The following is a 14,189-nucleotide window of genomic DNA, read 5'->3' as shown; positions in this document are numbered from 1 at the left end:
TAAATGAAGTTTGTAAGCAGCTAAAATGTTTGCATCCGTTATTGGTAGGCACAGCATGAGAGAATCCCTGGGACTAATAATACTGGTGTTGTGGACTAGCAGCAGTGTACGTTGGCAAAGTTATAGTCACATGAAAGAGCTACAGGCTGAAGTACACACGGAATTTTTGTGAATTGGTGTTTGGAAGTGGCATGCAGTATCTTTACTTAAAAGAAACTGTGATCCTGTCATTTAGAGCAAAACACCGTATCCTGTATTCAGAGCTCCTCTTCTGTCCTCCACGATTTAAGTGCACATTATTTTCTACCTGTGAAGTTTGAGACACCAGCTGATATATTCAGGATACCTTACTACTTAAATTACAGGTCTGGCTTGGGTTAATTCTGTTTAGGGACAGAACTGGTAAGGTTGCCTGTAGGGAGGATGGCTGAGCTCTTGGATGCATCCCTGCTCCCACAAAAAGGCAGACTCCCCAGCTTCACAGCCTGGGTGTGACACTGTCACTAGAGCAGCAGCAGTCTGTTGCCTTATGTGGTGATGTAACACTCCACTGGCAGTTTGTCACTTTAAAATGCAGGATGGCTGCAAAAAGCCACTGTGTCAGCTGTTATGCACATATGGAGAAATGCTGCCGGCATGGGTTGTTCATCTTGAAGAGTGTCAGGCTCACAGAACATGTAAAGTAGGGTGTATGTATTCATGTTCAGTAAGTTTAATGTGTCTACACTTAACAGGCTTGCTAGGACATTCTTGCTAGACTTTGTGCTCAGTAGTCTCACATGGAACATGTATAACAGTCTTTGGTACTTTCAGGCTTTTTTTTTCAGGTCTGATAGTATCATACTGTAAGTAGATAGTCTTAAACCACTTAAGGCAGTGATTTTCTAGGTTCAGGGTTCAAAATTGATCAACCAATTTCTGATTCTGCAAGTTAAAAACTCGATCTGAAAAATGCTGACCCTTTCTAGAGAAAAGTTCTCCACTGCTGCTTGCTTTTATCTGTTATGCTGAGGCTTAGACTTTGATTTTTCATGTTGATAAAATGATTACAGGCTGAATCAGAAGATGGTTTGCTGCTATACTGTGGAGAAAATGAACATGGTCGAGGTGATTTTATGTCACTGGCAATCATCCGGCGTAGCCTCCAGTTCAGGTAAAACTTCCATCCTAATTTGATGTAAAGAGAAGGAGCCATTTCTGCCTCCTGGGACTGCTATATGTGATGAATATCTGCAGTGTCTTTGCATTCTGCTCCATGCAGTGCACAAAATGGACAATGTAATTTAATTTAAAAATTCTTTAATACTTTTTTCTCTCATCCTTCTTTAGTGTGTGAACTTGTACCCTGTTGAACTGTTATACTCAGACCTCAGTGTAAAGGCAAAATGATCAGTTTTCTTCAAGATGTTAGTCTGGGGCTCATTGCTGTGTTATCAAAAGTCCCAGTGAGCTGCTATATTTGCTGAGGTGATGGTATATCGAGGGGTACATAGTCAATGTTTTTGTTTTGCAGCAAAAGACTTGCAGATAATGTATGAAAATCCAGCATTTAATGCCAGAAAGGGGCCAGGAACTTCATCTTGTATTGCTTGTTTAGATGAGAGTTGCAGGTTTTTTAAATGAAGGAGAGGGTTTCTTGCAGTCTGATGGATATGAAGCATGTGAAAGAGTATCTCCAGGATCTCCTTACTTGGGAAAATGAGTGCTTTGAAAGTGGGGAATAACAAAATGGGTGATGTGCCTTAGGTAGTGTTTTTGTTCACTTACACTGCATGGCAGGCAGGCAAAGTGGCACATTTTGTGCGCAATCAGCTCCACAGAGACTCTCCTGGAGGTCTTCTTGTCAATGAGTACTGAGTTTCAAGTACAGTAGGTGAGTTATTAATGTAGCACTGCCTTTCACAAGGTAGCTAGAAAAATTCCCAGGAGAAATTACTGTGATAGCAGGAACTCAGATTCTAATACCCTCCATCTGTTGGCAAACTTTGCAATGCAGCTGGTATGGTCAGAGAATGCAAAATATTCTCCATGGTAGGAAGACAGATGATGAAGTTTGAAACTTAGAACAGATATACTAGACCTGCTGTCTGATTTTCCTGTACTTATGTGCAGTGTGGAACAGAGAGGTTCCCAAGTGCAAAAGGAATATTTGGAGTCTAAAAATGACTTTTGGTTATTTGATTATTGTGAGTTTATCACCTTGCCCTCTCTGTCTCCTGCTCCCAGGTTCAACTGTGGCACTGGAGTTGGAGTCATAACGAGTGAAAACAAAATCAAGCTGGGGAACTGGCACAGTGTCACGTTGTTCAGAGATGGGGTGAATGGCTGGCTCAGGATGGACAACAATGCTCCCGTGACAGGAAAATCTCAGGTTTGTAATCCTGCCCCTGCAGCTCAACCTTGGACCATCTCAAAGTTATGATGACAACTTTTTTCTTGCTATCAGAAGTCAGATTAGATTTAGAAAGTACATTTTTATTCATCAGTGTTGGTACATTTAGTGAACTAGTACCAGTGTACAGATTACTCTTCCAAATATGTAGTCTAGAAATCACAAAGATAAATATCCCCAAATCCCACTACAGTTTTCCTGTTGTCTTCCACGCTTGCTCTGCCACCCTTCTGCTACTCTTTGCTAGTCTCAGATAAAGGCTGCTGTTAGAAGTTTACTAGATTGTTCAGCTGCTGTCCCTGCTTGCTTTCTTTTTTAGCCTCAGAGAGCTACTCTGCTTCTTCAGACATAAAAATTAGATCTATATGGGCATGCAAGCATATATATTTATGTATAATATGTATATAGCCACACAAGGTTTGTATACAGAAGTATAATTGGACGCGTATCCTGGAGATAGATTTAAACAGAGTAATGGAAATAGACATTCTGCCCTGACTTATGTTAACACCAGTAAGCTCATACAAGGCTTACAGGGTAAAATACAATAGAGGAAGATGCCTTAACGTGCTCATCTGTGGCCAGAAAACGGAAGTGAAATTAGGCACTGGAAGAAAAGGTAGTTTCAAATTGTTTCAGATGCCTTTCCTTTGATGGTCACTATTAGCATGTCATTCCTAGCCCTGAAAAAAAGCAGCTTCAGTCATCTTATTACGGTACACTTCCATATACAAGCACTGAAGGGAAAAATAATTGCACTGCATTGAGTTCTCATCAGCTGGAAATGACAGAGAAAATAATTTCAATGTCTGTCGTATTACTCTCTGTTTCCAATGCTACACAAAGGGCACATGTGAATCAAGAGACGTGTACAGTCTCTGCAGTGAACTGCCCAAGTGAATACCTGCAGACTCAATAACTTTATCTTATTTAGCCAGATAAACATAGGCTGTGGTGATATAATTTATTGTTTTAAACACTATGAGGGCAGGGCAGGGATGAAAAATCCAGAAAGCTTTTAAACTAAAGGTCAGTGCTGTCTCAAACACACATTGGTTAAAACTGACCCTGAATACCTGGGAATATTGAGTGTTTTATTCTAAAGGTCAGTGAAGATTTGAAGCAACTGCTAGGGAGGAGGCAAAAGACGTATCTTGATCAATTTGTGGAAGGAACTGTGTCTGTTGCCCACAATAGCATAGAGTTTGATTCAATGGTCCAAAAAGGTTCTGTTGCTTTTTGATATTTTTTGTTCTTTCCTGTACACTGTAGCAGTGCTAGTAAACTTGTATGTGTACATTTCTGTAGGCTTGCTAATGCCCCTCAAAAAAGGTGGGCACTAAATTTAGCACTGGCAAAGTGAGCAGAATCCTTCTCAAGTGGTAATTTTATTGTCTTTTGTCTTTTCTTGTTTGTTTTTTTTTGTTTGTTTGTTTGGTTTTTTTACTCTTGTTTTTTGTCATTTCATTATTATTCAATGGTAAAGACTTGCTGGTTTCTGCCCAAAAGGCAATATCACATTGATCTCTGTCCCTCAGGGCTTAATGTTTAGAAGACAAACAATTTTGGCAAAAGTAAAGGAAAGAAATTACAGCAAAAGTCATATCACAATCTCTCCTCAAAACATAGTGATTTTTAAGTTTGTTATTGTGCTTGTAGTAGTCTGATGGATGCAGGTGCAAAAAAGTTCATTTAAAATGGTAGACTGATTTGAGGAATGACTAATGGAGAGGAATTACCAGTAAGCAACCCACTTAGTCCCTGACACAATTCTTTGTGGAAGAAAAAAATTGATTGTAATGACTGTGGATTAATAAGTTATCCTGTGTTACATCTGTTATACAGAGTGTTGTGCTCTGTTTTCCCTGCAGGGCCAATACAGTAAAATTACGTTCCAGACTCCCTTCTATGTTGGCGGTGCTCCCAGCGTGTACTGGCTGGTCAGGGCCACAGGCACCAACCGTGGGTTTCAGGGCTGCGTCCAGTCACTCAGCATCAATGGAAAGATAATTGATATGAGACCCTGGCCATTAGGGAAAGCTCTCAGTGGTGCTGATGTCGGTAAGTATGGGGTTCTTTAATTAGTAATTAACCAGAGGTTACTTTTTAGCCTGTTGAAACAATGGTCCAGGTTTGATAGATGTAAGGTGCAGTCTCTGTTTTTTGCCTGGTTTTATTCTGAGCACATTGCTTGTGGTGTGTCTGTAGTAGAATGCACAGTAGAATCACACTGCACAAGTAAATCCTTTGTGGACACAGTTATTGTGCATAATAAATAGTAAAACTCATGAGCAAACAGTGATCTCCATGCTGCTGATGTTACGCTTGCACCAATATTTCTGCCAGTGTCTCTCAGGATACTTCATGCTCCTGACCGACACGATCACGTCATCAGAAATCAATAGTGTGTATGCTGAGGTTGTATTTGAAACTATAAGGATCGGAAAAAATGTGTTTTGCCTAAAGATATCCATGTACTGTCCAAAGCAGTACATGGATATCTCAGACCCACAGCAGCACTGTGGCTGTTACAGAAGGCTTTTCCCCATTAAACCCCATCACTGCTGAAGCAAATAGGCTTTCCTGACTACTGTCCATTGTTTTACTTTCCAGAGTCACTGTGTCATTTGAAAATAGCTTGGAATAAATACTTTCAGCAGCTTTGTGAAGTGGTATTATAGCATTGTCTCCCCTTCACAGATTAAAAGATGGAGAACTAGGGAAGCTAATTAATTGACTAGTCCTGTCTTACTTACTAATCTATTTCATCCATGTAATGGGAACTTAAAAAAAACCCAGGACAATAAAATCCTTGCTTTAATGACCTCCCAGTCTAAATAGTTTAAGAGTAAACCCAAGTTAGAGAGCAAGTGCTAAAGGCAAAAAATAGATGCCATATCACTGAACTCTCTGTGCCATGCTTCAACCACAAAGTCATCTTTCTTCTCTTCTTAGCTGTGCATTTGGCACCTCAAGAAGGAAGCAACTAATAAGAAACTTCTTAACAGTTGCTGTGTATTCTCTAGATACCATGATCAAACTTCTGTGCTATACAGAGGGAGAACAGAGTGGCCCAAGAAACAGTTGCTGAAAAGAGTAAGACTTTGGAAGCAGAGTGTAATTTCACGATAGAATGAGAATCTATGGACTTTAGACAGATGAAAGCCCTGCTGAAGTTCCCTGAGCCCTAATCTCTATGGGCTTTTGGGCTGCAGCTAGCTTCATTCCCATCCATGAATGCTCCACATACTACTGCATTAACAATCAACATCAATAAAAACAAATGCTGTGTTCTGCAATGTGTGACTCGAAACTGAGTGATAAAGCCTTACTGTCCTTACGTGACTGCACACATTCATATGAAACTGTACCAGAAGAGACTTGCAAACAATACGTCATGTAAGTTAAACACAAAAAACCTGCAAGTAAACTCTACTAGGGTTTGGGGATGACTTTTGCTCGCCAGATTTTTTTTGTTTTGTTTTGTTTTGTTTTGTTTTGTTTTGTTTTCTTTCTGTTAGCAAAATGTATATAAATCAGAGGTGCTGTGGCACATGGATCACAGAATTGAGGGTGGGGAGGAGAGGGGACCATCCTGCCCCTGCGCTGCCTCTACTGGCTACAGCAGAAGTCCCGCTGGACCGTGAGCTAAGGGGCTGCAGGAGAGGCAGGGCTTGTGGTTCAGAGCAGGCACAGCAGGACCCAGGACTCCTGCTGCAGCTTCTCTCCTTCTTCATCTGCCATTGCAGCCAAACATATGCAGCCATGAGACTCGAGATTTGCCTCTTCAGTGTAGTCACCCATGCTGGCCCAAAGGTTGTGGTGATAAGTCGCTGAGATAATGGGAGAGCAGCCTGTCCTTAAATACCAAGACTGCTCCAGTTCAAGCTGTTTCTCACACCAGTGGTCCCATGACTTGTCCCATTACTGTTATCTTCCTTGTCCTTTTCCGTTTCTCAACGACTTTACTGTTTGACCATACTGCCAGCACTGATTAAAAGTGCAGCAAGTGCAGCAAAGATCAGCATTGTCTTAGTTTTCTGTTTGTATCTTCATGCTTGATACATTGAGATCCTTGTTTACACACAGGTCTTGGCTCTGTTTCATTGTCTATAAAATAGAGCTAATCCCAATCACTTCTGTTAGTGTCACTATAATTGATGAATATGTGAGGGATCTGAGACAAGATAGCTGTCCCGCTTTGATTCACTTATGGCCATTACAATGCAGACTAGAAGGGAGAAACATAGGTCAATGAGCACTGTGAGCATCCCTTCTCCCATGGCTGGGTGTGGGGCAGACATAATTGTCCCCTTCCACAGAGAAAGAACATTTGTTTCCCTTATGGGGGACTTGTATATTTTGTCTGTGCTCCTCAAGTTAGCCCTGGAGCCCTGTGTCATGACTGCTGTACATAGACTTTCCCTCCATACAATGAAAAATGGGCTGGCGGGAGATTTTTACATGTGCAATATGAGACAAGCCTAATCTGGCAGGGACTTATACCAGGTGACCTGAGAGCTGTTACTGCCTCTGTCCTGAGTCAGTGAGAAAAGGTTATTTTCCACTGCCGACAGCAGAGTGATCAGGATGAACCAGCACATCAGCCACTGACATCTGCATACTTGTCTGTGGTTTTCTTTCTGGCTATGGGATGGGAATTCAAACTGTGAAGCTGAGGCTGTACTAGCACCAGTGCATTATTGAAGCTATGTAAAATCCTGGTCTGGAGACCATCCTTACAATCAGAATGCTGTATTTTAAAAAAACCCAAATACTGCAATGGTTTTGTAAGACTTCTCTCAGTCATCTCAGATAACAAAAACTATTCCCCAGTGTCTATTTTCAGAGCTGCCTCATTAAACTTTTGTCATGTCAGAGATGATACTTCAACATGCCTCGAAACAAATGTGCAATTCTTAGTTTGTCCCTCTGAATGTGTGCTTACATTTTTACACCACAAAAATCTTACTTGAGTTTTCTTAATGTATATGATCAGTTTGTTATTTACTGACAAGGAGAGAGTTATTTGATCAGAAACTTAAATAAAGGAGAAAGCAAGCAAAATCAACAAGAACTTCAATAAGATGTACATTTGACTGTTGTATAATCTGACTTACAGATATCAGTTTTAAGAAGAAAATTAGTAAGTTATTTGTTCTACAACAATTTCAGTCTAATTCCAGCAAGAAGAAATAATCTCCTTGTTATTTCAGTTGATGTGCCAGCATAGTAGAAATGCTTCTTAAAAAGCACATATGCTGATGATATGGATCCCTTTTAGTTCAGACTAGAGGGTTGCCAACCTCATTTTGGCTAATAAGATTAGTTGATGATGATTAACACCTTCCATGCTCAGCATGACATGGATTCACAGTGAACAAAGAAGCACTTAAGATAATTGAAATTAAACAAGTCACAGTGCTTGTAAACAATCTAAAGAAATTTTTTTAATGAGGAAATAGGAAGAAGAGCAGAAGATAAGTAATCCAGGGAATGATTGAAAACTATATTTGCTATGGTTTGTAGTAAGGGCTACTTTTTGCTATTTGTAAGGTCTCTTGCTGGTCTAGTATTAAGAGGAAAAAATACTAAAAATCAAATTACTTTGTCTTAACTGTACACCATTTGACAAAATGGGAAAGAATTCTGTCAGGGGAGCATATTTCATTAGTTAGTAGTGATATTCAACAGCTAAATAAATCTTCTCTGACAAACTTCTCTGATATATTGGTATTCTGACTCCGTGTTTAGGTGAGTGTAGCAGTGGCATCTGTGATGAGGCAGCCTGCATCAACAGTGGTACCTGTACTGCGAGCAAAGCAGATTCTTACATTTGCCTTTGCCCTCTTGGATTTAAAGGTCATCACTGTGAAGAAGGTGAGTGGGTGCTGGAATGCTTCTATTTCTTTCTACGTGTTATTTAGTGTTCAATGTGTTTTCCACATAGAGACATCTATATGAGATCTAGAGACATCTGAGGAGGTCCTGTGCTGTTACGTCGACAGAAGAGAGCACTTATTACTTCATCTTTTTACAGTCACATACTGAAACCCTTCCATCACCACTTTGGCGCTACCTCCAGCTCCTACATAATCAGTGATTCTCAAACGTCTTTGCTTATTTAAACTAACGGTAATTAGGCATCTCAAACTTACTTTTTGAAAGCTAAAATAATGTACCACTCCACAGCTGCCCACTAATTCTAAAAAAATACCCACTTTTCTCCTAAAACCAGTATCAGTTGCATATTCTGAAATGTAAAGGACACAATAGCAATTTCCTGCTAAAATCAGAGAGATAAAAATAGCAAAATACATGTAGCATTATTTTATATGTTGTAGAGCTTTTCATGCCATCACTCATTGTGTGCTTCCTACTTTGAAAAAACTTATGGTGAATAACTAAAGAAAAGAAATGTGATGTTTCATAGTACTAATATGTCCCAGGAAAAGCAGGGAATTAAACTGTGTTGGCTGAGATAAAAAAATATTTTTAATTTCAGAGACAAAATTTTGAGGTTGTTTTGCTAAATGTTAGCTTTTCCTTAACAAAGGGAGTTGATACTGGTTGGTAAGTGTCAGTCTTTTACATTTGAGCCTCAAGTGACCTGCTTGTGATTTCTGGATTTCCAGCACTCACCTTGGCCATACCTCAGTTCAACGAGTCCTTAAGATCATTTGCTAGCACACCCTGGCCCTTGGAACCACAGAATTACCTTTCCTTCATGGAGTTTGAGCTGACATTTCGTCCAGATTTAGAGACTGGTGTCCTTTTGTACAGCTACGACACAGACAGCAAGGACTTCCTCTCCATTAACATGGTGGCTGGTTATGTGGAGTTCAGGTTCGACTGTGGCTCAGGAACAGCTGTTATCAGGTAAATGGTGTTGCTTATATTTCCTTTCCAACAGTGCCATGGTGCTAATCCGGTAGAGGAGGGGGCTGGAAAGAGTACAGGCTATGATGAGGCGTGTGAGCCCACTGCTCTCTGGTGCCTACTTCTAAGGAAGCACAGAAATGCTAAAACTGTATTCAGGGGGAGAGAGTTTTCTTCCTATAGTGGTTTATGTTTTAAAGCTTTATTATCAGTGCCACCACCTTACTGTAGATGTTACTTTTGTATCCGTATGGTATTGCACAAATTCCCTTCTTGCCTCCATGACATTGTACCATAGCTAATTGGGGGATTTTATCCATATATTTTCTACCACAGGATTTCACAATATTGGCACTTTTGTGAGCATCCTCCACCCTGATTTTGAGTTCCAGGCAGTAAGCACCAGGGTGAAAGTGACACAAGAAGGTATATCTCCAGGTCTCTCCACTTCCTCATAGAGCTGGTTTTTGGGAACCCGAGGCTAGGTTCCAATTTTTATAAAGTAAGCTGTCTAAGAGATGTGGTTTAAATTAGTGCCCCAGGTTTCCCGATAAAGACAGACGTTTTGAGAATGATTCATTGCATTCCAAAATTGATGTCTAGGACAGAAGCAATGAAATGCCTCAAAAAAGGCTGTTCTCCCTCTCTGCGTAGCTGAGTACCCAGTTTCCAGGCAGCTGTTTCTAGGCTTTCTGAAAAGGCGATGGGCTGAACAGAGGCACTCAGTGTGTTGGGTATGGTCCAGGAGTCTGCCAGTTTGACTAGTCTGACTTGATATTTGAAATAATCTGTATAAAGCTTATATAAAATTTGTACACTGTCTGCAAGTCTTGCATACCAATGACTCCTGTGGATGGACATCAGGAATTTTGACTATACTGCTATTAGGAGAAATGTACTGATTTTACACTGAATGAGTACTCAAGAAAACAAACCTATTCAGATGACAAAATAAGAGATGAAATTTCAAGGGAGCAAATGCAAAATAATACACAAGCCTAACAATGTACAGCTCTGGAAAAACAGTTAGTGTTGTCAGGCAGATCCTGGAGTTGTCATGGATAGTTCTGTGAAAGTAACAGCTAACTGCTCAGAGGCAAGTACAGAAATGTAAGTACAATGCAGAGAATTATTAGGAATGGAATAAGGAACAATGCCTCTGCTAAACCCCACAATGCACTCTGTCTTGAAAACTTGCTGCTATTTTGGTCAGTTCATTTCAGAAAAAATTAGCAAAATTAAAAAAGAGATGTAGTGTTGATACCTAGGATAGGGGATGAAACAGCTTCTACAAATATAGCAGGACCTTTCAACTGGAAAAAGAGTTTGGTGGAAGTATGATAAAGCTTTTTAAATTGTGATATGGAGTTGAATGATTATTCTGTATTTTTTTCTATGTAAGAATCAGAAGGATTTTTGTTGTTTTTTTCTTTTCAGACAGCACATAAATAAGTTGTGGAAACTATTGTCACAGCATGTTACAGATGCCAGAACTATAAATAGGTTAAAAAAAAAATTAGACAGATTTGATGAAAGCTCCATTGAGAGAGATCAAACACAATTGTACGGATGCAGCCTCTGACTCAGGAAATTGCTAAATGACAAGTTGCCAGAAGCCAGGATGATATATCAAGGGAAGAATCACTCCATACTTGCCCTGTTCTATTCTCTTGCTGAAAAGTGGTAGAAATAGCTAATTTTGTAGACCTCTGCTCCAACCCAGAATAGCCCTTCTTACAAAAGCCTTCAATCTTTACTGATTATGGTCATCTAATTCCTGTTACTGACAACCATAACACATTGAAGTAATTTTTTTTTTCTCCAAGAATATTGTAGCACTTTAGAACACTTTGGACCAAAGTTTTACTGAGATATAGGCTTTTAAAATGTGGCAAAAGCCACAGCCACATGCCTGGGAGTGGACACTGCCCCTTTGTGTTTGAAAGGTGAAAAGCAAGCTGGATGCCAGCTAGCACCTGAACTACATGTACTGGGTGAAAAGAGTGTGGTGAGATAGCTGGGTAATGGAGACTCACGAGACAACCTGACTTCATTGAGAGTTGTCAGGTTGTCCTGTTCACCTCCTTTTTCTAGATAACATGTGCAACTCACACCCTGTTGTCAACTCTGTCAGTGGTTAAATAAGATAAATAGATTCCCTATTTTTCATGCTGACTTGATCAACATTCGCTTAAAATTCTGCCCTGATCTTCATCATACTGATTCATGCCTACCCTTTGTCTTTAGCTCCGGGACTATAGCTCTGGGCAACCTAGCTACGTCTTCCTTAGAACCATCAGGCTGTTAGATATAATTTATTCAGAACACAACTATGATATCTTTTTAATTAGAATGAGGCAAGCTTATTTATGTATGTCAGCAACAGCAGTAGGAAAGCTGATGCTGGTGAAGCTTGTGTTTTTCCTGGTGTGTCCCAGGATGGAAGTAGCACAGTGTGTACAAGGGGCTTGACATGGAGAAGGGATTCTGAAGGGATGCAGCAACTGAACTATTTGCTGAGATATCTCAGAAGAGAAATTGTTGTCCCCTGGGATTTCCCTTGGCCAGGCATGCACAGGATCAGGATCTTCATGATTTCGTGTATTTTTTAAGGTTCAGTTTACATGGGGAAAAGTAACCTCACAGCACGTGGAGAGCCAGGAGTGTTCAAATGCCTGAAGAAAATTTTGTTTCAAAAAGCTCGTGATTCCAAGAAATAGCTTGCAGCTCTGAAGTGAAGACTCCGCAAGGCTCAGTCATTCCTAATTCTAATTAAATCTAGCAGAGCAGGTGAGTTAGCATTATGATGACCTAATCAGAAGACATAATGTTTATATTGCCACTTACTAGGTGACCAAACCTATCTGGTCCCTTTATATCTATACATTGACTTCATCAGGGTGATTAAATTCTGATTGATTTACCCGAGGTAAATGGTGCTACCTAAGAAGAAGAAGAAGAAGAAGGAGAAAAGAAGAAGAAGAAGGAGAAAAGAAGAAGAAGAATGAGAAGGAGAAAAGAAGAAGAAGAAGGAGAAAAGTAGAAGAAGGAGAAAATTAGAAGAAGAAGAAGAAGAAGAAGAAGAAGAAGAAGAAGAAGAAGAAGAAGAAGAAACAGAAGAAGAAGAAGAAGAAGAAGAAGTGACTGGCATTGCTTGATGATATTTTCTTATGGAGCTTTTCTGAACCAAGTGTCATTCAGAAGTGACAAGCAGTATTGTCAGCATCATCCAAATATATAAAAACAGACTTTGAGAAAATTGGGAGAATCAAAATAGATACAACAGAAAGATTTCAAAACTCATGTCGATTGTTAAGAAAAAAAGAAGAAATTGTTATTTTCACATTTTCAAAATTATATACCTTTTTGAATCAGCATTTGAATCACTATTGACTCACTATTTAAAATCACTTTTTTTTTCATTTCTTTCATTTTGAAATATATAATATTTTTTCTTTTTTAAATGTAAATAGCCTGAAAATACAAACCATTATTTCACCCCCAAAAATTCTGTGTTTTTTAACTGGAAGCTAGAAAGTCTCCAGGAGTCCTAGATAGCAGGATTTCTTGTTTTTCCAGCTTGACCAGTGAATCAAACACAGGTTTTCATTGCTCCTGGAGGAATCCTGCAAGATCTCATTTAAACATAAAATGTTTTAACCAGTGTAGTGAAATGACATTTGAAAACAAGGTACAAAGATCTGTTAAACTTGTAAAGTGAAATGTAGTTTTGCCCTTCATACAGGCTGCTATTCATATCAGTGTTGAACTAGCTGAACAGTTTAAAAATGCCTCCTTTGAGACTGGCGAATACTTTGCACAACTGGGGATTATTGTTTCTAGCCAAGATCTCATCACATTAGGCTTGTATTTTAGTTACTTCCTGTTAATGTACAGCATCCGGGCTGCACATGTGTGTGTATAGATGTCACTGTAATAGGATACATAAATTGAGATGATAAGCAAACACAAAGTAGTTCTGTTTTAAAAGAGGATGAAGGATGTAGGACTAGACCAATCATTTAGTGGGAAGCTTTTAGTGAAATGAAGATGTACAGCTGAGACAAAAATTTGTCTTTACTCATTATAAGTGACTGAACAGAAAAACTAGCTTAGAGGTAGCTAAAACACAGGCTGATGATAGAAGCATTTAATTTATAAATAAAACTAGAGTGCTTGTTATTTGCTGTAGGAACATGGTCTTTGCTGATGTGGCTCAGAAAATTGTTACGCCCTTATAAGGAAAGAATCACAGTGGTTTTATGGTTATTTTTTTATTTAGGAAATCCTCCCAGAGGACTTGACTTTTTAACATCACAGAATATCAGGAAGGCAAAGTGTTACATACTTGAAAGTTTTGTTCCCCTTAAAACAGGAGTGAAGAACCTGTCAGTCTGGGTCAGTGGCATGAGTTGCGAGTGTCTCGCACAGCGAAGAATGGTATCCTACAAGTGGACAAGCAAAAGCCAGTGGAAGGGATGGCAGAGGTGAGCATATGATATGACTTGTCTTGAATGCAGCTGTTAGACTGTAAAAGTGATTGCATAGTGAACTATACAGTCTGCTCTCAAAGCTCTTACAAGCTTAAAAAAGTATACACATTAGGGAAACATCTCCTTAAGCCCAAAGTTGGAAATCTGTGAGCAAAGTCTTCCCTCAGATGACAGGGAAGCAGCTGAAATCCCTACCTGCTCTTAACATGTAACTGGACTCACATTTTTATGTCTGGTTCATACATATTCTGGAGGTTCTTTTCTTGGTGCTTACTTGTGGCTAAGTCTGCTGAATAATGTGTACTGTCGGAAATTTGTCATCTGGAGAAGAATTATGCTGAAAAGTTTGTGCCCGAAGTCCTGTTCTTTAGCTTTCTCTGAATATTGTCCTGGAAAGGTAGGCCAAAAGACAATTGTTTCTTGTC

At 39.5% G+C, this 14,189-nt stretch overlaps 1 protein-coding gene across 1 annotated transcript in view; it reads left to right on the top strand.

Moving 5' to 3' along the window:
• The window catches only part of EGFLAM (EGF like, fibronectin type III and laminin G domains), a 74,788-nt gene that overhangs the window by 44,303 nt on the left and 16,296 nt on the right, over positions 1 to 14,189 (top strand). Inside the window, exons 11-16 of the mRNA XM_027635291.1 lie at positions 1,053 to 1,153; positions 2,227 to 2,371; positions 4,264 to 4,453; positions 8,147 to 8,272; positions 9,028 to 9,271; positions 13,647 to 13,758. Of these exons, the coding sequence (XP_027491092.1) occupies positions 1,053 to 1,153; positions 2,227 to 2,371; positions 4,264 to 4,453; positions 8,147 to 8,272; positions 9,028 to 9,271; positions 13,647 to 13,758 (918 nt within the window). The remainder of the gene's footprint in view (positions 1 to 1,052; positions 1,154 to 2,226; positions 2,372 to 4,263; positions 4,454 to 8,146; positions 8,273 to 9,027; positions 9,272 to 13,646; positions 13,759 to 14,189) is intronic.

This window comes from Corapipo altera, unplaced genomic scaffold (genome assembly GCF_003945725.1).
Source record: "Corapipo altera isolate COAL_440 unplaced genomic scaffold, ASM394572v1 61411, whole genome shotgun sequence".
Classification (NCBI taxonomy): Eukaryota; Metazoa; Chordata; class Aves; order Passeriformes; family Pipridae; genus Corapipo; species Corapipo altera.
The sequence above is the reverse complement of the archived record's forward strand: the minus strand, read 5'-3'. Positions and strand labels throughout refer to the sequence as shown.